Source organism: Monomorium pharaonis, chromosome 1 (genome assembly GCF_013373865.1).
Source record: "Monomorium pharaonis isolate MP-MQ-018 chromosome 1, ASM1337386v2, whole genome shotgun sequence".
NCBI lineage: Eukaryota > Metazoa > Arthropoda > Insecta > Hymenoptera > Formicidae > Monomorium > Monomorium pharaonis.
Window position 1 is genome coordinate 29,010,308 of NC_050467.1, and position 23,301 is coordinate 29,033,608.

The 23,301-nt window shown below is 37.4% G+C and overlaps 2 protein-coding genes across 2 annotated transcripts; both read right to left on the reverse strand.

Moving 5' to 3' along the window:
* Nucleotides 1-12,721: 12,721 nt before the first annotated feature.
* Nucleotides 12,722-13,224, reverse strand: LOC118646760. The gene is made up of 2 exons (XM_036290374.1): nt 12,981-13,224; nt 12,722-12,894 (listed from the first exon to the last, which is right to left on the reverse strand). The coding sequence occupies exons 1-2, from the start codon at nt 13,222-13,224 to the stop codon at nt 12,722-12,724; spliced, it is 417 nt and encodes a 138-aa protein (XP_036146267.1).
* An 8,089-nt stretch (nt 13,225-21,313) lies between these two features.
* LOC118646762 lies at nt 21,314-22,517 on the reverse strand. The gene is made up of 2 exons (XM_036290377.1): nt 22,223-22,517; nt 21,314-22,167 (listed from the first exon to the last, which is right to left on the reverse strand). The coding sequence occupies exons 1-2, from the start codon at nt 22,515-22,517 to the stop codon at nt 21,314-21,316; spliced, it is 1,149 nt and encodes a 382-aa protein (XP_036146270.1).
* Between the last annotated feature and the right edge of the window lie 784 nt (nt 22,518-23,301).

Genomic DNA, 23,301 nt, shown 5'->3' on the forward strand with positions numbered 1-23,301 from the left:
TTCTTGTCCAGATAAATACCATACATGGTATCAATTATTTTTTCTTTTTCACCGCTACCATCGAGAAAATCTCCTATGTACTCTTGACCCAACGGACCCAAGTGCTGCGACAATGCTTTTCGACCCTCCGGCGTTTGCAGGCGATTTCGAACAGCTCCTCGAACGAATTGTTTGTGGTTTCGAAAACATCATCGTTCTCGAACGATTTTGGTACCGTTGGTTTTGCAGCTACCGTACGCGGCATGGACGTTATCCCTGGCGAATCCATCGCTGGCAATTCTATCGCGTCATTTGGCGTATGCTGCATCGATGATAAAATCATTGCGTCGTTTGACGTATACCGCATCGATTTGTGCGATTCGCTTAACCCGGGGTCTGTCAAAGTGTTTTTTCGTTTTTCCTTTATCTTACTCTGTATCGAGTCTTTCTGGGCAAACGATGTTTCGACTATGTCATAAACCAGCGCACGACTAAACATTCGTGGGTCATCAAGACTGCTACTCAGCTCGAGAAGCCGCGGTACGTCGTCTTCGCTCTGCAAGCTGGTCGGAAGAACGTCATGCTCGAGGATACGAGCCGATTCGATCATTGCAAATTGACGAACGTAAAACTGTATCTAAATTTGGAATGTTATCCGTACGACGATATGAATCTAGATTTCGGTAAAAACAGGTGGTCGACTATTTACGACACGTACGTATGTTTCTGTAAAACTTATTACGGATACGATTATCTCGAGCCGAATCAAACTGTCGCGAATTTTCGGCAAAAAGGTCCGTTCATAATTATCGATTGCTCTCGACAAAATGAATCGATCAAGAGTGCAACCGTGGACGTGCGCATAGAATTCGAGTGTAAGGAGAACGTGCCCGCGAGTACCACCGCGTACTGCCTCATCATACACGATCGCGTGGTTCAGTACAATCCATTGACCAATGTTGTGCGCAAAATTACCTAAGTCGCGACGGCACTCTTTTAAGATATAAACATTTACAACACACTGAAGTTTACCGCAGTCTGCTCAATAATAACAGTCATGTCTCTACCAACATTTGTGGGCCTAGAAGGTTTCCTCGTTGGAAGAAGTTTTGTCGTGAAAGAATTTGCTTCTCTCAAAGATGGATTCGAACTGTCTTACTATATTTTTGAAAGCCCTGAACCATAGTATAATCTGACCAAGGCAGAGAGAAATCAGGCAATGTGGCTGATTCACAATTATCATGGAATATCTTGGAAGGCTGGAATGATCCCATACTACACGGCTAAGAGTTTAATTACAAAAGCGGTGACGGGTACAACGACAACGACGACTGATAATAATGAAATTGTCGTGTACGTCAAAGGACATGAGAAGCAAGAATGGCTGCGGGATTTGCTCTTGGACGAGGCGAGACAGAAGATCTATGTCGAAAATATCGAAGCGCATTACAAAGGCATTGAATCTCTAAACAAATTGGATATTACACATATCCTACGTTGTCAGAATCATGTAAACAATTGTGCTTTACAAAATGTATTCAAATTATTTAATTGGTGGTCTAACAATAAAAATAAAAAGTAAACGAATATATACGTATATGTTGTCTATTATTTACTTCCTTTTATCCGCTCATATTCCTTTTTCCCTCATCTCGTTTATTTAACTTAGAACGATAAGTAGGAAATATAATTCTAAAAGTAATGCGATTTTTCTTTTTCACACATTTATTTACCATATAAAGTATCATATGCAATTATCCAAAGCGTAAGCAATTAGTTCGCACTCTACAAGACAAGTTTTATCATATTTTTCACGCAATAATTTTATAGTGATAAACTGTTTTTATTTATCACGCGCGTTGTACGTATTTTGATGCATTTGATGACATAAATAGTCGACACAATTTTCAAGTTCGTATAGGAACAGTAAGGTTGACGGTTTCATGTACATATAATTATCGCGCAACACCAATATTATCGCGCAACTTTACAATATTTTCGTCGCGTATTTTTAAAAGTTCTATAACCAGATCGCGAACCAAAACTCTTGAAGAGTTGATTGCACAAATCGCTCAATATCCGTGCGTTGCTCCATAAACGTTTTCCATGTTGCGTGTGGCAAAATTATCTGGTTGCCTTTGTTGTCGCCAAGCAGTATTTCCACATAGGATATAGGCCCCACGCTGATTCCGATATCCAAATACTTGTATGCCGTGGCAGTCAAAGCATATCTCCTTCTTAGGATACGAGGAGTATAACGCGGCTGCGATAATGTTCTGTAAAAAGAATATAGCGAGCTATAGAATAATAGAAAATAAATATAGAAAATAAATATGAAAAAATTGTTTTAATTATAAATACTTACGATTTATCGCACGCTTCGTTTGGTTGGATCGGAACGTAGTAGTTCATCTCGTACGTTTTTTCAAGAAACTTTGAAATCTATCTTCAACCGATCGACTGAGCGGTAACGTTGCCCGGGAAGAGCTTCGTTGTCCGTTTTGTAACAAACGACTGATGCGGTGTCGTTGTTAGAACTTTTTTTATATTGTATGTCCCCTCCACATGTGTCAATAGTAGTGGGGCGCAAAGGAATAAAACACTCACCATATACTCATACTATTTACCAATAGTCTCGTAATTTTAAAAAGAATGCGTCAGCAATTATCGTGACAAGCTTATTTTACGAGCGGCATTAGCTTTGGCGCCGATTTAAAACATGGAGACATAAAAGTATGTCATATGGTTTTCGACAAAATTTGACCGACATGTCGTAATATGTTTCGCAATGCATGCTTCTCATTGGTTAAAAAATACAAAAAAAAAAATTCTGGCGTCAATCGATGCCGCTTCCTTATAAAGATCTCATATCGACATTTGTTTAGGGTCGCTTCCTAATGAGATACCTTGCTGACAAGTATCTAGGGCAGGGTTTTATTGCGGTCCGATTCTTCCCCCGCTTCCGCGTGACGTCATCCCCCGCGCCTCCAAATACCCCCCGCGCCCCGCGCCCCGTTCGTTGCCCCGTGGAGCAATACCGGCCCCTTATACCTACTGAAATATAAACGGGTAATGAAAATATAAAATATACACAACACATAAAAAAATTATTTTTTATTGCTAGACCACCAGTTAAATAGTTTAAATACATTCTGTAAAGCGCAATTGTTCACATGATTCCGACAACGTAAGATGTACGTAATGTCCAACTTGTTTAGAGGTTTTATGTCTTCGTAATGCACCTCGATATTTTCGACATTAGCTTCCTCTTTCGCCTCGTCCAGGGCAGCAATTATGAATCTTTCACGTGAAGTTTTTCATTTTTCACTTTTCAGTATACAATTTTACGTGAAAAAATTCACGTGAAAAATCATAAGAAAAAAAAAATATATGCAATATGTATGTGATAATATATAATAATTTATGAACTTGTAAACATTTCAGTGTTATAATACATATTAAATGCCATTGGTTTAATTGGTAATCATGAGTCTTTGTCTTTCTAGTATGATTGTTATAATTGTGTAATTTTTCACGTGAACTTTAACATGTGATTATATACTTGTTAGATTCGTTTAAGTATGTTCTTTTTACAAACAAATATGAATTTTTTCGCATAACTTTTCAACCATCAAATGAGTTGGTTAAAATGTGAAAAATAATGTAGTAGTTAAGCATGCGCATTGTGTAGTAAAATAGTAACGAATGCTAGTAAATAGTTACATTGTGCAGTTACGTTCATCGGTTCATCATAGATTTTACATGCGTCGTCACATATTTTACGTACATCAATTAAAGTGTGCAAGCAAAGTGTGCAAGGAATAAAGTAAGATTGCTATAATTATATCTAATTATACATTCTTTTTAAAATTTGTCTCATATATAACGTATGTTCTTGGAACATGGAACTAGTTTTAAGATTTTTATGTTACATATTTGAAGTTAATTTCTAACGAATTATTATTTATACAATATAATATTAATTTTTTTAGAATGAATATAACACACAATCAAAAAATGTTATTACTCGAGTGGATGAAGTTACATCCCGAGGTGGCAAGAGGGAGATTGCGACGAAAGGGTGAAAGTAAAAAGGAAATGGTAAATATTTCTTGATCCATACTCTTATTTTAAGGCCGGTTATTCCAACCGAGTAGTAAACTAACAGTTAAATCACATGTCTGTCTTTGTTTTTTCTAGTAAATAAAGACATATATGTTTTATTTATTAGCTACATTATCTCTCGGTTAGAATAGCCGACCCTTAATAATACAAACGTATTAAATATACAAATATATAATTTCAGAATAAATTACTAGAGGATATGGCAAATACAATAAATGTAGCTAATGAAGGACCCATTAAATCCAGTTCTGAATGATTAAAGGTAATATAATTATTAATGTAGGCATGTTCTTTGTCGCTGCACTGCTGTACTAGCGCAATAAGTTAGAATGAGAATAAATATATTTGTTTTATGCTAATTTTTTGCACTAGTGCAGCAGTGCAGTGACAAAGAACAGGCCTAATGTTTATATTTGTAATACAAGAATAATGGCTGACTTATCATTTTGAAACATTGTTTTAAATCTTTGTCTTAAAGTAACGCACAATGTCTATCTTATATCTCTCTTAAATGTCTTGAAATGATAAGTTAGCTATTTTTTTTAGACGCTTTAGGAAACTTAGACGCTATAGGCAGCTTGACGCTACAAATAACGAATAAAGGACTATGAGAGTGCAGTTGTTACGTATAATATTTAATATATAAATGAATATACAACTTTTTAACAGTTAATCTTCATAATACGTCATTCCATATATAAGATTAACATTTATATATAACGTATGAGTATAATATTCATTTTTTATATGGAATGATATAAAGACTAAATATTAAAAAATTTATTTACGCTTATATTTATGCTGCAATTGAACTGCGTTTAATTCTCATAGTCTTTTATTCGTTCAAGAGTGTAGAATTATTACACAAGAGTATAATTATTTATTTATTTTTTTATACATACGTTACTAATTTAAGTAAAGTTTTATTTAAATCTAATTGTATTATGATAGGAATTTCTATAAAATTACAAAAAAAAACAATTTTATATCTTTATGCTCGTAGACATGGAAGGATTGGAAAATGTACGTGTTAAAAAAAGAAACAAAGCGAAGAAATTATTATCAAGGAAAGGTGGGGAGTCTCCAATAAAAATATTTTTCTCATCACAAGAATTATTAGATTTTTTAACCCCAGAGGCAGCGGGTTTAGAAAATATACCGCAAGGAGAAATAAATTTACAACAAAATTTCAATAATTCCAAAGAAATTTATTCTGATAATTCAGTATTAAATATACAAGAAGAAGGTATACAATTTAATGAAACGCAAAATGTCGAATGTGACGAAATTGAAAATATACCACCACATAAAAAATTATGTATAAACGGTATGGTTTTAAATAATTAAAGTGATAACACCAATAACGCATTTTAGTAACATACGTTTATAATACTAATAAATTTATGAAATTTTTAACATTTCTCAAATTATATGATATTTAACATTTGATACTCAATATTTTTCAGACTCAAAGAACTCGATGTCTATCAAAATGGTTAATATCCAAGAGAAGAAACTAAAATTAAAGGAAAAAGAATTAGAAATTCAACAACAACTTTTGAAAGTGCTACAATCTACATTTATTGAAATTCAAAAAATAAGGACCGTAGTAGATACGTTTGGATCTTTGTCAGAGGATTGTTCATAAAGTATAAAAAGTAAGTAGTTTAGATTACAGTTTGTATTTAAATTTTATTTATATAGCAAAATCTTTCAATTCATAAATTTTGATTATAAATATAATATAATATAATATAAACAATATAACAATATTTTATTATGTACACGTTTCATACATTTAATTTTTTTTGTTACAGCATATATGTTGTCTTATGCAAACAGTATCTGAAGTTGCACACCTTGATTTTTAATTTGACTTTTAATATTTTTCGTTTTATTTTTTTGCTCTACATATATTTTTTGTCATTATACCTCGTGTATTGTCAATATATTTTGTCTTTATTTTAACTAATATATAAGAGGCATTTAGAATACGTAAGACTGAAAAAATGAGTGATTTATAAAAATATTAGTAAATAGTAAGACATTGTGACAATAAGACATTGTGATATGTAAAAATACTGTGATATTTTTTGTTCATTTGAAATATAGTTTATTTTAAAGTATGACAAACATGATGTATAAAAAACTATTTTATGTTTAGTACTAATAATAATGAACTTTATTGTGTCCCCTTGGGGTTTACAATCTCTACATAAACTTATCCTATCTTAAAATTAACTTATCTTTATCCTATATCTATTTCCTGGTTGCTTCGGCAGCCGCTGCTGCCTCCACACCCTGCCTTCCACACACACACACACACACACACGCGCGCGCACGCACGCACGCACGCACGCACGCACACACGCACGCACGCACGCATACACACACACACACACACACACGGGGAAGTGTAAAGGAGGGCTTCGCCCCCCCCCCCATCTCCCGCACCGTAGGGATGCCATGAGAAGTTGCAACCCATGTGGTAAGTTCGTGTGCATTTGGTCCGTGTCCGTTTCTTACTGTGTCCGTTTATTACTGTGTCCGTTTGTTACTGTGTCCGCTTGTTACTGTATCCGTTTGTTACTGTGTCCGTTTCGCACTGTGTCCGTTTGTTACTGTGTTTGTTTGGTCTGTGTCCGTTTCACTCAGCCTGCTGTGTCCGTTTCACTCAGCCTGCTGTGTCCGTTTATTAGTGTGCGCATTTAGGACGCTCCCCCTTGTCTCGCTGTCGGAAGCATACGTTTTTTTCCGTTACCTTTTTTTTCTTCTTCATACCCATACCTACCTTTGTCTTGGCTTTCATGGCTGCCCAGACGGCAGCGGCGACTGCTCTTTCTCCGAGAGCCGAGTCTTTCGCGATTACGCGTTTTCGTGCTTTCGCGGCGAGTATCTCGTCCGCCACGTGTCTGTCGGTGAGCTCGTTGCTCCGAGAATACGTAATGTCGTGTTTGCGGCACGCAGCGTCCAGCGGATTTATACCTCTATTGCCTCTAGCTAATCGTTTTTTTAAGTGAGTTCTTGGTCCGCAAAATTAATAGCCGGGGATATGTAGCTCGAACGGAAGCGCGTTTATCGCGCGATTTAAAAGATGACCGCAGCCGCTTTTTACCTTTGCGGCAGCTGGCATTCGCTACAATTCTTGATCAACGGCGCGAATCTGTCGATGTGCGTTTGCTGCCATGGCTGAGTACTGTTCGGCAAGCCGTGCTATCTTACGCTTCGACGAGGACGAAGCCCTAAGTTACCGCATTGTGGAGAAATAGCTACCAACTTCGAAGGACCAAGATACCGTTTTGTAAGGCCATCACTCGGCAGCCATCTACGTAAGATTCGGATAAGGCGGTCGACTCTCGTGCGGGTCCGGATAAAGGATATCGTTTCTTGTTGTGCTACCGGTCATCCGACATCCGTTACCGTTATTGCTGTTGTTTTATGTTGAGTAATAACTCGAAATAGAAAGTAGAGTCTCGTGGCCGCACGAGAGCTTGGTCCGACCGGCCCCGAATAGTAATAACTAAGTATGTCCCTCTCGGACAAAGCCGGCACCGACAGTTATATTTAGTTATAGTCGAGTCAATTGTTACCGCACGTCAATTGTTACACGGTTTTCTTTTAAAAACCGTGTGAGATTTACTATGAAAAAATAGTTTTCAAGCCACGAGTGAAAGGTCGAAAGGCAAAATTCCCATCATAATTACAAAACCTAACAAATCATTAAAAGATAAATAAATATGAAAATAAACTTTTCTGTAATCTCTATTTAAACCTAAAGAATTAAATGAACCACTAAAATGTAAAAAATATAGATGTAATACTACTATAACTATAATCACAATAGTTCACTTGAGCATCGATGATGAGCTCAAGTGGCATCTCCACAGCGTGGGGATAAGTACCAAAATCATAAACAATGCCTTCGAAACTGCCGGACTGACTGCATCGTCAGTTTGACTTCAAACTGTGAAGCATTCGCTCTTCGCCTAAAAATCTAAAAAGTGTGCAAATAAAATGGCAGCGTTCGGTCCGCATAACACCGTACAAATAGTAAGTATTTTTTATTTTGCTTATTCTTATGTTATTTTATATTAATTTATATTAATTTATATTAATATATTTTAATTTTTTTTTGCAGTGCATATCTAAAGAAACGAGAATAGCACTGCCCAACATGCCAGCGCTGGGGTTCATCCCTATAAGAAGCCGGCAGACGGTGCGCACAGCAAAACGCCACCCGAAGACATTTCCGCGCCTCAGCAGGAATGCATACGTGCGCATACCTGCTGGCATTGTAAGTACCCTTTTTCTACAAATACATTGTGTTTTTGTAATTGATAATTTTATATTTTTACATGTATTTTTTTCAGTGTTACCGTTGCGGATTAGTCATCGGGCGCACGATCGTCAACGTCTGCGGTGGACGTAGCCTCTCACTAGTTAAAAGTGCAAAACACGCGAGACTTTACGCAGCAGTACAATGATTGGTTATGGCGAGAGGGGGGAAAAGGCGAGGACGAAGACGAGTATGACCTCTTCGACTTATTCGACTTGAGGTATTTGTTTGGAGATGAAGAAGTCGAAAAAGGCGAGATAGAACGCGACTAGGAGTATGACACGTTTTTGAAAACTTTAGTTAATTTGATTGATAAGATTTATGATAGAGAGTAAGAAAATTATATTTTTTATATTATTTACCAGTTATAAGTATTTTAATTTTTTATATATTCATATATTATAAGGAAAGTGCGCCGGTTGTGGGCACCGTTTTGTTTTTAGCTCATAGCTTTTGATTAAATGCATATTATGCAAACATATGTGTACCAGTGAAAAGCTAGAGGTCTTAGCTAACTGTCAGTGAAGGAACTAAATTGATTTCTTCAACTAGAAAAATTTTGTCAAAAATTTAGTGACAATTTTTGGACAAAAAAAATTTATACCCGGTTGTGGGCACCCTTGAAAAATCCACTAAAAATGGAAAAATATGAAGGAAAATTACCACAAATAAAGGGAAAATAAAATTTATTTATTTTAGAAGCCTTCACTGGCAAAAAGAACAAAAAAAGATGACACGTTTTCACATTATTCATCGCCTTCTTCATCTTCGAAATCAGAAGCACAATGCTTGCATGTGAAGTAGCTGACACGCATATCAGCGCACTTTAAATGCACCGGACGACTGCATTCATTCCATTTAATGGAGTTTGCGGCGGTCAATTTCTGTGGCAGTAGGTCCAGACAGATGAGACAGATGTCCACATCATCGTCAGATGGTGGAGAATCCTTTGTCTTGATGCGCTTAGCCGATGGTCTAGATATTGTTGCCTTGGGAATGCCATATGTTTTAGCAGTCCCTTTGACAGATTTATTGTCCGCTAAGCAACACTTAATGGCTTGCAACAGCGCATTAAAATCCTTTTTTTTATTAAATAATTTTTCCGGGGTTGACGTGGCTAAAAATGCGTAAAATGCATAAAAACTGTGATAAAATACGTTACGTCAACATAAAGAACGATATTACGCAGTTTATCAACCAAACACACGCATTAAATGAAAAAAAAACAAGGGTGCCCACAACCGGTTACATGAAGGTGCTCATAACCGGGAATGGCAGCTATTTTTCCAAAAAACTAACAAATTATGCGGTGCAAAAATTTTGGTTGAATACGAAATGAAATCACAAAATACAATAACAACACTGCAAACACAATGAAACACCTTTTTGAAAGAATTCACACCGATTTATCGCACTTCAAAAAGAGTAGAAAATCACTTTTCTGTTTATTTATTGCAAATAATTTTTATTATGCTCACAGCTACTACGCAAATGCGTGAATTCGTTTCGGTATCATCACGAAAACGGTATCACACGACGTCAACGTCTGGCATCGATTCTCAATTCGAACATTGGGTGAATACAGTGATCTATATTTGAAATCGGATGTCTTGTTAGCCAACATTCTTGAAAATTTCCGCGATAAATGTTTAGAAAGTTACGGTCTCGACCCCGCGCATTATTACACTGTCCCCGGATACACGTGGGACGCTATGTTAAAATATACCAACATTACTTTTGAATTGCTTACGGACATAGACATGGTAATGTTTATCGAACGCGGTATACGCGGTAGTCTGAGTCAATGTTCAGGCAGATACCCACAGGCTAACAACAAGTACATGCAGACGTACGACCCATCGAAATCATCGTCGTACTTTATGTACTTTGACGTTAATAATTGGTACGTCTGGGCGATGTGTCAGCCGTTACCTTACACTGAATTTCAATGGGTCGAGGACGTTTCAAATTTCGACGCTATCGCTCCGAATTCACCTAAAGAATACATTCTCGAGGTCGATCTCGAATTTCCTCGAGACCTTCACGATCGACACACTGACCTACCTTTCTGTCCGACGCGCGATAAACCGTCCAGCAAGCGAGAATGTAAACTTCTCGCCACGCTCTACGATAAAAAGCGTTACATCATACATTACCGAAACCTACAGCAGTGTACGCGTCACGGTCTTCGTATCGCGAAGATACACCGCGTATTAAAATTCGCGCAATCTCCATGTAAATACACAGAATTAAACAAGTAATTCCGAACTCGCGCCAAAAATGATTTTGAAAAAAAACTTGTATAAACTAATGAATAACGCGGTATTCAGGAAAACCATGGAGAATGTGCGTAATCACGTTGACGTTAAGTTATTGACGAAATGGAAAGATCAGTATGGTGTTGTTCGGGATCGAGAGACGATGCTCAGAGTAAATTATATATTTTCGTACAGTTTCGTAAATCTCTTGTTTCTTGATCTCGAGCATTTGCACATTGGTGTCAACGCTCTCGGACCCCTCTGTTGTAGCGAGGGGAGCATGGCATATCAACACGACGGCCGTGACAGATCAACTGAGCGACCGTCAAAAGTCAAACCTCCGAGTGTTCACGCACTAGCGTCGTGCCTTCTCGGATGAGATTCGTGTTTCGCCCCCCTCCCGGATTTTGGGATGGCTGGTCGGCGAGGCTGGCTTTTCTGTCTGTCGATGATCTGAGTCTTTTGTCTGCTAATCTCGAGGAAAGACTTCGCAAGTCAGCTCGCTTTTAATCGTCGCGATTTTACCAAGCTCGAATCAATAGTCGCTGCTTGTGATTATTCTCGCGGTTCGCTCCCCGCACAGCGAGTGCTCGCCTACCGCGGTGCGCGCTAAGTCTCGTGCTTCGAGACCCTAGTAGTAATCAGCTATTGTGTCGATCGCGCGATCGATTTTCTGACCGGTAGCAAGTGCGGGCTCTCGACGCCCCGCCGAACAGTCATCTTCGCGCTATTCAAACTATATTTGTATATACTGTAAATAGTAGCTGTTGACTTCTAAATATACGTTCAATTTGTGCTGTTCATGATTAACAATTTTCTCTTAACGCGTCACTTCCGTTCCCCTCCTTCGGTTCTGCTTGAACAGGTGTATAGGCAATGATCGCGAAACCGAATTTTCATAGTCGTAGCATTTTTTCAGAGAATCTTATTGCCGTCGAACTAAAAAAACTCAAGGTGAAATTCAACAAACCGATTTACGTAGGCATGTGCATTCTAGATATTTCTAAGACATGTGTGTACGAATTTCATCACGAGTACATGTTACTTCTATATCGCGACAAATGTAAAGTCATGTACACTGACACCGACAGTCTCGTATACCCCGTCGAGTGCGATGATGTTTATGAGACGGTGAAACGTGATACCGCTAGGTTCGACACGAGCGATTATCCGGTCAACAACACGTACGGTATGTCTCTCAAAAATAAAAAAATACCAGGTCTAATGAAAGGCGAAAACAATGGTGCGATAATGACCGAGTTCGTCGGACTTAGAGCAAAAATGTACGCGTTAAAGGTGGACGGAAAAAAGGACACCAAAAAAGCAAAAGGTGTCAAGAATAACGTAATAGCGCGAGCCATAACGTTCGAAAATTACACCCGCTGTTTGAGAGGTGATATCGAGATGACGCGTCGCCAGTCGTGCATACATTCCAAGTTACACGAAGTATACACGGTGTCTGAAACGAAAATTGCTTTAAGTTCGTACGACGACAAGAGGTATCTCGTACCCGATTCGGTCAAAACGTTACCGTGGGGACATTATCGGATATCCCTATAATATATATTTGTATATATTTTATCTTTTGCGCATGATGTACTTTTAATTTACCATGTATTTTACATTTTACATATATTTGTTAATTTTATATCTAGCATTTCGTATATTTTATAGTTTATATTTTTTATTTTTTACATTTTACACTTATTTTATAATTTTACATTTAGCGCTTCATGTATTTTATATTATATACATATATTACATTTTATGTATTTTTATGAACTTTTTTTATATTATTGTAATTTGTATTTTATAGTACGCATTCTTTTTGTGTTAATTTTCTGTTAAAAATTAATTAAAATTGATTACATTTTACTATATACATTTTATAATATGTATTAATAAGAATAATGTATTAAGGATGATAGATAGGTAATAAAGAAGTCTCTATATATATTATTTAAAAAACTGTATTTTATAAGTTTACATTACACTTTATACGATTATAATAAAAAAAATATTCTTATATGACATTGTCTTTGTGAATCCACGAATTATGTGATCCATCGAATCCTAACCACTTGACGTAAACCTTGTCGCGCAATACTTTCTCCACGAGATACACGTTCGGGTGAGTCGCACGATGCAACTCGTGCTCGTAGAACGCTCCAGCTATAGATGTTTCGCAATAGACCTCTAGTAAATAAGTTACGGGATTGTCCAATTCGGTGTGTAAAACTTGTCAAAGACTGTCTTAAATTTGCTCACGCGTACAGAGTCACCGACTTTAAACTTCGCTCGACCAGCAATCTTTATCGAGCTGTACACCATATTCAAGAGTTTTTCAGCCACAGCAAGGGTTACGTCGACGGGTCGCACACCGATCGTTCGGTGTTTCCGAGAATTGTAATTTGACACGAGATCCGGTAACAGGTCAACCCACTTGTAATTGCCGTTGAGTGTTAACTTCTTCCACATGTCCTTTTTCAGCGTACGATTAAACCGTTCGACAACCGATGCCTTCATTACCGAGTACGTGGAATAATGATTGATATCACGTTTTTCAAAATTTTCTGCACATTGGCATTGTAAAACTTTTTTCCCTTATCAGTCTGTAAATTTTTCGGGCATCTTGCGTTCTCTCGAATTATCTCGACGATAGCATCAGCTGTCACGCTTCCACCCTTGCTCTTGAGCGGAACGGCCCACGCGTGCTTGCTCAACACATCGATGACGGTGAGTATGTAATGGTAGCCTCTGTTGAAACGTGAGTACGGAATCTTCTCGACGATTTCGGCCTGCCATAGATCGTCATAGCCTCGAACTATGACGTGTCTTCGTGGAAAATTTCTTCTCGCCGGAGCATGCAGTTCCTCGACGTGTCGCGGCCTTTCGGAACTAATATTGGATTTCGGCGGTTTTATGGGTCGCATACTGATTGTTTCTATCTGATTTTTTCTGTTCTGTTCCTGTATTTTTCTGTCCCGTTTTTGTGCCGTTTCTGTTTTTTTCCCTGTTTTTTCTGTTCCGTTTCTGTTCTTTTCCTGTTCTGTTCCCGTTTTTTTCTGTTCCGTGCCTGCTTTTTCCGTTCTGTTCCTGGTTTTTTTTTGTTCCGTACCCGTTCTTTCCTTATTTCATTCCTCTTTTTTCTGTTCCGTTTCTTTTCTTTTCCCGTTCTAATCCTGTTTTTTTTTGTTCCGTTCTGTTCTTTTTCTGTTCAGATCCTATTCTAATCCTGTTTTATTCTGTTCCGTTCCTGTTTCGTACCCATTTTTCCCTGTTCCGTTCTTGTTACTTCCAGTTCTGTTCCTGTTTTTTTGGTTCCGTTTCTGTTCTGTACCCGTTCTTTTCCTGTTCTGATCCTCTTTTTTCTGTTCCGTTCCGTTTCGTACCCGTTCTTCCCTGTTCCGTTCCCGTTATTTCCTGTTCTGTTCCTGTTTTTTCTGTTCCATTTCTGTTCTGTATCCGTTCTTTTCCTGTTCTGATCTTGTTTTTTTCTGTTCCGTTCCCGTTTTGTACCCGTTTTTCTCTGTACCGTGCCTGGTTTTTTTGTTCCGTTTCTGTTCTGTACCCGTTCGTTCGCGTTCGTTTCACGTTTGAATTATCTTTTATCACTGTTTTCTATTGTCTTTTAACAGTGGTTTTTTGTCTTTCGGTATCGATCAATTAGACAATCGGTCGTAACTATTCCTGACTTGATTTACAACCGTTCGATAACCGTCCGACAATCGTTCCCAAGTCGTTTGATAGCGATCCTGCACCGTTCGATAGCTATTCGACAACCGTTCCCGAACCGTTCGCTGTTGATTCAGGAACCGCTCAAAATTGTTCGTTAAACGTTCGTAACCGTCTCTTCACCGTTCGTTATTACTTATTGTTTTTAATCTTGATACGATATGGGTGACATCGATCAATCGACTGACTCGTTTCGCGATTGCGCAAGTTAATTTATAATAAGACCCGCTTCGCGAATTTCCTCGATAATGGACAGAATCTCGTTGTCGTGCGCGTTGTGACCGGCTCGACGCGATGCTTCAAATAACCGCAGACGATCTATCAGTTTGTTGGGATCGTCCCAGTGCACGTAATCGATCGTGTTATCATTTAACGTCATAGCGTGAGGTAATCCCTTTCCGGATTTCTTCTTTTTCGGCGTAAGTTCGATCAACATCAATGGTGCGATCAGGTATTTGTACTTGTATCCTCTAATTGACTGTCCTTGGTGTAATTGTTTCTATGCACGTTTGTAGCAAACAATATGCTTTTGTACTTTTGTAAATCATTATCTGTGTAGATGTCATCAGCGGGGATTTTCTTAAAGATTAATTCGTAAAGACCAGGTGTACCAGCGCGTAGAGAAAGAAGCATATCGGCGGTCACGCGTGCTAGAGAAGACGCTTACGCGCGTGTGCGTGTTAGAGAAGGCGTGAGTATGTGCGCGTATGTGTGAACACAGCGTGTAGAGAAAGAAGCACATCGACGATCACGTGCTAGAGAAAGCGCTTACACGCGTGTGCGTATTAGAGAAGGCGTGAGTATGTGCGCGTATGTGTGAGCATAGCATGTAGAGAAAGAAGCTTCTCGACCGTCGCGTGCTAGAGAAGGTGTGTGTGCGTGCGTGTGTGCGTGCGCGAGTGTGTGTAAACGCAGTGTGCAGAGACAGAAGTGTATCCACGATCGCGTGATAAGGAAAGCATGCAGGATTGAGGGGTGATTAAAAAAGATACGCGATAGACATATATTTATTTAAAATTTATTAAAAATTTATTTAAAAAATACTTAAAATATAATTTTTTAATCCTCTCTGTCATATATTAAACTAATATAATATACAATTGTTCTCACGAACATGTCGATTTCCCAGTCACATTCTGGTTCGCTTTCTTTAACCTTTTCAAGTCCGAATATCTTAGGTCGAATAAATCAAACATGTCTTCCTCCTCCTTCCCTTCATCTATTCCCTTTTCCCTCCACAACCACTCTATACATATATAAACGAGTCATGCCCCGCCAATTTGAACTTTAAATCGATGGTGTTTTATATCTAAGTAACCGCGGACGCTAACAATCCCTGGCATTGATACGACCCCGCAACGGTAACACTGAAAAAAAAAAGATATATAAATATAAGTCTGAAAAAAACACAATGTATTTGTAGGAAAAGAGGGGTACTTGGAAAAGAGGGAAAATACGATGTTTGCTGGTACGCGCACGCATGCGTTTCAGCTCAGGCGCGGAAATGTCGTCGGATAGCGCTGCGCTGTGCGCACCGCCTGCCGGCTTCTTATGGGGATGGACTCCATCCCCGGCATATCGGGCAGCCTTATTCTTGTCTCTGGTTTAGAGAGGCACTGTAAAAAATAAAAATATATTAATATAAATATATTAATATAAGTTAATATAAAATAACATAAGAATAAATAGTATACGAAATACTCACTATTCGCACAGTTTTACTTCGACCGAACGATGTCATTTCTTTTCGTGGAAACGAAGTCTTCGGAGTTGAAACTCAAACTGACGGTGCAGTCAGTCTGACTTCGATGGTACTCTTTATGATTTTGGTACTTATTCCCTCGCTGTGGAGATGCCACTTGAGCTTGTCATCGATGCTTGAGTAAACTATCGCCATTTGACGATTCACTCGAGGCTTGAAAACTATTTATTTCATAATGATATTTGCACTGTTTTTTATAGCAAGTAATAAAGAATTACTAGGCAACACTAGCTTTGCGGGACTATTTATAGGCGTGCAAAATTGTACATCAAACTCAATAGCAAACATGTATCTCATACTGTCATATCCTTCTGATATTATAGGGTAAAGGTGCCGATTATGAGATAGTATCCCTAATATGAGATAGCGTCGATTAACAAAACGGTGCACTTGAAATGTGTGGCGCTTGCGTCGCTTACTTCCTCAGATGAACAGGTCCAATCGTGTATCACTTTGCGCCGGTCAGCAATAGCAAACAGGCGAGGGCAGACTGATTTGTTGCAAAAGCAAAAACACATATTTCTCCCGCACTAGATTCAAGGTACGTTAAATATTATAAAATTTGTTTTGAATGTTGTAAAATATTAATAAATTCGTCGCTAATATAGTATATTTTATGATGTTAGTGCACATTGTTGTGTTTTATAAGTAAAACAAAATGTTTTTTGTTGAATCTCGGTCAAATGGTAAGCTCCTAATAAGAGATACCGAAGGTCTCGTAATATTTAAGGATGTATTTTATTTTATTCTTCTTTTCTAAGGATAGTTTTTTTTGTTTGATTTAAGATATAAGTATCTTCCTTCATATTTTTTGACATTTTGATGCAAGAGTTTATAAATACCTAAGTCTAATAAATATTACAATTAAAGTTATATTTTTTCATTTCGAGAAGACACCTATAACACTGTAAAATTAAGACTGGTAATAATAAAAACATTTATTTTTATCTATATATTTTTTATTTTTGATGTTAATAAAAATGGAACTTAGTTTACCTAATATGAGACAGTATCTCATATTAGGATCAGCTAGTATCTCTTATTAGGAGACCTTTTGATTTTGATCCAAAAACTGACTTACTTCAAACAAACTTATGTACATTAAAATTCGAACGAGATATAACTTATTGAAGTAGGATTCCTAATACTACATAAAATGACGATTAAAAACAGTATATATATTTTTTCCTAATTGCATAAATTTGAGAAATAATTAAGAAAATGGAAGTGGTATCTCATAATCGGTGCCTTTACCCTAAATTTGAGTGCTGAGCAATTGCAATTTGTACCAAAGATTGTTCTGTTACGCGAGTGCGGAACCTATATCGAACACGTGTGGGACAAGTTTCCGGAACATATAAAGGCTGATTTCGAAGGTCAGCAATATTGTCGCTGCAACGAGCATTATAATCAGCCGTGGCAGCAAACGCATATCGACGGATCCATATGTCACGTGACAGCGGTATTTGATTGCCTTTGTTGTCGCCAAGAATCATCTCCACAAAAGATTCAAGTCCCACACTGATTCCGATATCCAAAGATTTGTAGGCAGTAGCGGTTAAAGCAAATCGCCTTCCCAGGATGCGTGGAGTATAGTGTGGCTGCGATAACGTTATGTAAAAAGAATATATCAAGTTATAAAAAAATACAGAAAAATATAGAAAATATATAGGATGTAAATATATAGATTTTAATTTAATTAAAAATACTTACGATTTATCATACTCGTCATTCTGTTGGATCGGAACGTAATAGTTCATCTCGTACGTTTCTTTATTCAAAAGCTTTACAGTCTGACTTCCACCAATCAACTGCTGCGATAGCGTAGATGAAGCTTTACCGTTCGTATTTTACTAATTGACTGATGTCATAACGTTGTCGGGAGCTCTATTTTATATTATTATCCCCTCCACAAAAATATCCCTTTTTTTATCCCCCCTCCACAAAATATCTAATTTTTATTCTCTTCACAAATCTAATTTTAACGCGCTCACTGCCGATTCATTATTTAGAAATTTAAGCTGCCGACGGTTCGGCACTCCTTGTCGCGATAAAAAATTTGTTTATAACAAGCTGCTTAAAGCTAACATGGTTAGCGATTTTTGTTTATAGCTATTTCAAGAGCAGTCGAATAAATTTATCGTTTACCAGCTGCCGACGATTCGGCGCTCCGTACGATAAATATTCTTGGAAATTTTAGCTGCCGACGATTTGGCGCTCCGTGTGATAAATATTCTTAGAAATTTGTAATTGTTTATATCAGGTTGCAACTCGCATATTATTTTACTTAGAAATGTTTATACTGATAAGCGATGACCGACAAGTAATTGTTTATATCTGGTTACAACTGACTTGTAGTTTACATAAATGTTTATACTGATAAGCGGCGATCGCCTGGAATTTGTTTATATCAGGTTACAACTAGCATGTTGTTTACATAAATTGTTTATACTGATAAACGGCGGCACCCGTATGTGTAACGTCATTCCCCCCTCCCCGCGTAACGTCATTCATCCTCCCCCGCGTGACGTCACTCCCATCCCCACAATTACTCCCCCGCCCCTCACCCACCTCCCTCGGAGCCCGGTAGACAGAACCACCCTCCTATTCCTACTGCTCCGCACGATGATCGGCAGGTAAATGATCTGCGACGGCCTTTCCGAGATCTTATATCCAAGTGGAACGTTCGGTGAAAATTCGTGTATCGCGTGCACGCTTTTGTCATTGCTGCACGCGTCCGCGGTTACGTTGTACTCTACGCGGATAATGTTTACGTTAGTAGGGTAATAGGGCCGGTTCTGAGCCATGGGGCAATGCGCGGGGAGCGGGGCGGGGGGGGTATTTGGTGGTGCGGGGGTGACAACGTCACGCGAGGCGGGGACGCTTATCGGGTGGAATTTACTAATTTTTAATGATATGGTAGTTTTTAAGTGAAGGGTACCATTAGGTACATTAACTTATCGCATAACAAAGGTGAGTAAAAAAAGGAATGCAATTATCTGTTCAAAACTTATATTAGACATTATTAGACACGTGTTTTTAAAAATGTTATAACAAAGGTGAGTAAAAAAGGAATGCAATTATCTGTTCAAAACTTATATTAGACATTATTAGACACGTGTTTTTAAAAATGTTATAACAAAGGTTTGTTAAGAAAGGTATGCAATTATCTGTTAAAAAACCTATAAATGTAAAAGCTAAGTTTTTTCCGTGATGATAATGCGCTATCGATATTTGTCATGCTCTCTTTTCAAAAATGTTGACAAGAGAGGGGATTTTTGTAGTAATAAAAAGAAGCTCTTGTGCATATTGTTTCATTAGTCGCTCTATGAATACAGAGTTCAGAATATAGAGTTTCCACATATTATAAAGAAAATGTACGCTAGTGAAGTGAACACCAAACGTGCAAATTATTATTCACCAGTTCAACATGAGGATGATGAAACTCCAGCAAAGATAAAATGCGAGAGGTAAGTATGTGTACTTTTACAGGTTTTTTAAATTTTATATGTATTTAACTTTTATTCTATTTTTATAGCGTTCCAGAGTCACAATCGCGTTATGCAGTTCGAATCCTGGGACGTAAATACGTTTTAACTGCAACATCATATAAATATTTAGAGATTGGCATCAACGTAGGATCTATACCTACTGTGGAAATAATTCTCGGCGACAATCGTGGCAATCAATTTTTAATACATATTGAAACCTGGAGAGAGCTGATGGGAAAACGTGTTGATATCCAACGACTTCTGTATGAAAATGAAGCGTTCTCTCCGCTACAGATTCGAGATCTGATGATGGAATTTTGTAAGATAAATAATTCAAAAATTGTAAAACTTACATCGTCTACTACTACCATCTGCATGTATTTAACATTTGTTACGATGAACATGTTATTTAGTTATGAACATTGCATCGATCATATGTATGCATGGTTGTCTGAAAATACTCAGCTTGTTAGTTCAAAATTCAAAAAATTTGTAAATATTCTTTGTGAAAAGAATATTACCGACATGAGCTATGCGGTAAAAGCGATACGAAAAAGCGATGACTACGACTGTGAGTCACTCATTGATTGCGAGCTATTAGCATGTGGCGTGAAAAATATTATGTATGAAGCTATGAACTGACAAATGTTATTCTGAAAAATATTATGTATGAAAATAAATTTGTTTTATATAATACATGAAATGTAATATACATGAAGAATAATACGCAAAGTTTATACTTTTGTTACTTTTCCCATCCTTTCTTTGAAAAGATTATCTCCGACGGTTGGATCCGTATTTTTTTTCTTTACAGTGCAGGTCATCTTATAGATGTATCTTAAATTTTTTGTTTGTATAAGAAGAATTATTACGCTACATAATGTAAATATTTAAAGGGTAAAGAAATGAGAGAAAAACACATATGCACATTTAAAACAAATAAATATTTATTTCAATACTAAACATTGTACAATTTTATTTGACGTTGAGACCACCAATTGAATATTTTTAATACATTTTGCAGCGCGCAATGCTTTATGTGATTATTACATCGTAAAATATTATCTGCATCCAGTTTATCTAGAAAAGGACAATCCTCATAATCCGCATCTAAGGTTTTAATGATCAGGTTACTTTTCAGATTGTCATCCAGAAGATTTGTCAACCATTTCCGCTTTTCACATCCTTTCACGTATATAAGTCGAAATGCATCATTTTCCAGTTTTTCATACATATTACCCACCACAGCTGCCGTAATCAAACTTTTGGCTCTGCTGTAATTAATGATCCCATCAGCCCATCGTAGCCCATGATGATTAGCCATCAACCAGAAAGCTTTTGATTTGTCAGACCTTGTGAGAAGATACCATGGTATGGGACTAGTAAAGGTATAATGAGAGAGAGCAGTTCCATTCCTGAGTATCGCTACTTCCTTCACGATAAATGTCTTTCCAACAACGAATCCTTGTAAATCCACAAACGTTGGTACAACCATGACGAAGTATTCTTGCACGCGTTCAGAAGAAGAAATAAACTGAATGTGCTATGGATAATGTTTTTATCACTCTTTGTCACACACATACATACATCTGCAGCGTTGCTATTGTTTTTTTTTAAATTATTATTATTAGTTGATTTTGCGCACTATATTGGTTAGTGGGCTGTATTCAACTACACGATCGTGCAGGATTAGACAATACGCGGTTGTATTCGCTGGTAAATTCTCTTTACATTCAAATTCTAATCGCACATCTACAGTGGTACTCTTGACAGACTCATTTTGACGCGAACAATCGATAACCACGAATGGACCTTGCTCCAGAAAGTCGGTAGTTGTTAACCATACCTCAGTACTGTTGCATCCATAATATGATTTACGAAAACACTTATACATATCATAAAGTATTGCGTATCTATTTTTTGCAAAATCTAAATTCATATCATCGTATGGATAACACTCTGAATTAAGATAGAGCTTCACGTTGATCAAATTGCAGTTGTCGAATTGAGTTATATTTTCCGACATTACGTTCTTCCGACCAGTCTGCATCGCAAAGATAACATATCGCGGTTTTTCTAAATTAGTGGCTGTTTTAACGGTCCACAAGTGTTTGGTCGTGCTTTGCAGCAGAGGAAATTCATACAGATCCCATGAACGGAAACTCAAACTCATGTATCGTCCGGTCTCTAAAGTTTTTAACAAGCAAAGTTTATTGATATCATTTAAAATTACGTGAGGCATTCGCCATTGTATCTTGAATAATTCAATCTTAGGATGCAACGCTGAAGATCCTAGCAGACTGTTATTATCGCTACGCGATCGTAATAAAATTAATTCGTGACGTGCGTTAATCACTACACGCTTGTAATCTTCGCAAAATCCCAGTAACATGCTGAGCGGTATACAAAAGTTGAAGTATCCATCTACTGAAACAGTGTCAATGGTATTCCATGCGGCATTTTTCATGATAGCACTTTTATCTGAATAACGATACATAGTTTTTGAGCGTGGAAGTTATTCCCATGTTTCTGTTACGATCAATCTCCACACCATCCAGTTCATAACGAATCTCGTCAAACATGAACGCAACACAATTATATCCTAACGTTACAGTGGCACCATCTACTGTTGCTTGTTTTGTTACCTTCCCCTCAACATACAGATAACTCTCACATGGTAACGTGTATAAATCCTGCTGTTGTATAGGTATTCGTATCTCATCGCTGTGACCAAACGTTGTGTTAGCATATGGATTGTATGTGTGTGTCTCAATCTTGACAATGCGATTGTCAAAGACCGGTTCACTTTCAATGTTCAAAATGTCAATCATCTCGCTTGTTTCTTACGATGAATCCCAGAGATTTCAAAAATTCAATATTTGTCGTACTGAGTTCTTTTCTTTTCATAAAACCACTATTGTTTGCAGTCGTTTGTTTTTGTGCGATACAATTTTTTCTCATACATATTACCTGATCTGTCTCATGTAGTACAAGCATCTCAGGTGTTTCCAAAATATGCAATTCGTATTAACGTTGTCGTCGTCGCACGTGCAGTCTGACGGTAATTTCTTCGCCTCGAAAATCGAGCAATCGTCCTTCTTGATCAACGATACGCACCGTCAAATCGATAATGTGCTGTGCGATGATTGGAAGGTAAATGACATGTGCAGGCGTTTCCGATATCTTATATCCTGGCGATACTTTAGACGAAAATTCATGTATCGTGTGTACACGAGTACTGTTGCTGTACGCACCACTGACGATGCTGCATTCTACACGAATAATATTCACATTAATAATTTTAATCGATGCGTCTGATTCATGCCATTGTTGTGGTTCTAATATACGATTCGATGAAAATCCCAAAAGCGAACCAATGTTGTTTGGTTTGCTAAAATTTATTCTGTGAACACATTTTAATTCACTCTTCATCGTATTATGATTAGCACGAATTATTATGGGATATTTATCCTCATCATACCCATATAGATTGTTTTTGGGGCGTACTGTTTCTTGAGAATGTAAAATTGTGCGTTTTAAATATCCATTTATAGCATGCAATTCATATGAGCCTTCCGGAATCACAATTTCATTGTCATTAGTGCCATAGTAAAA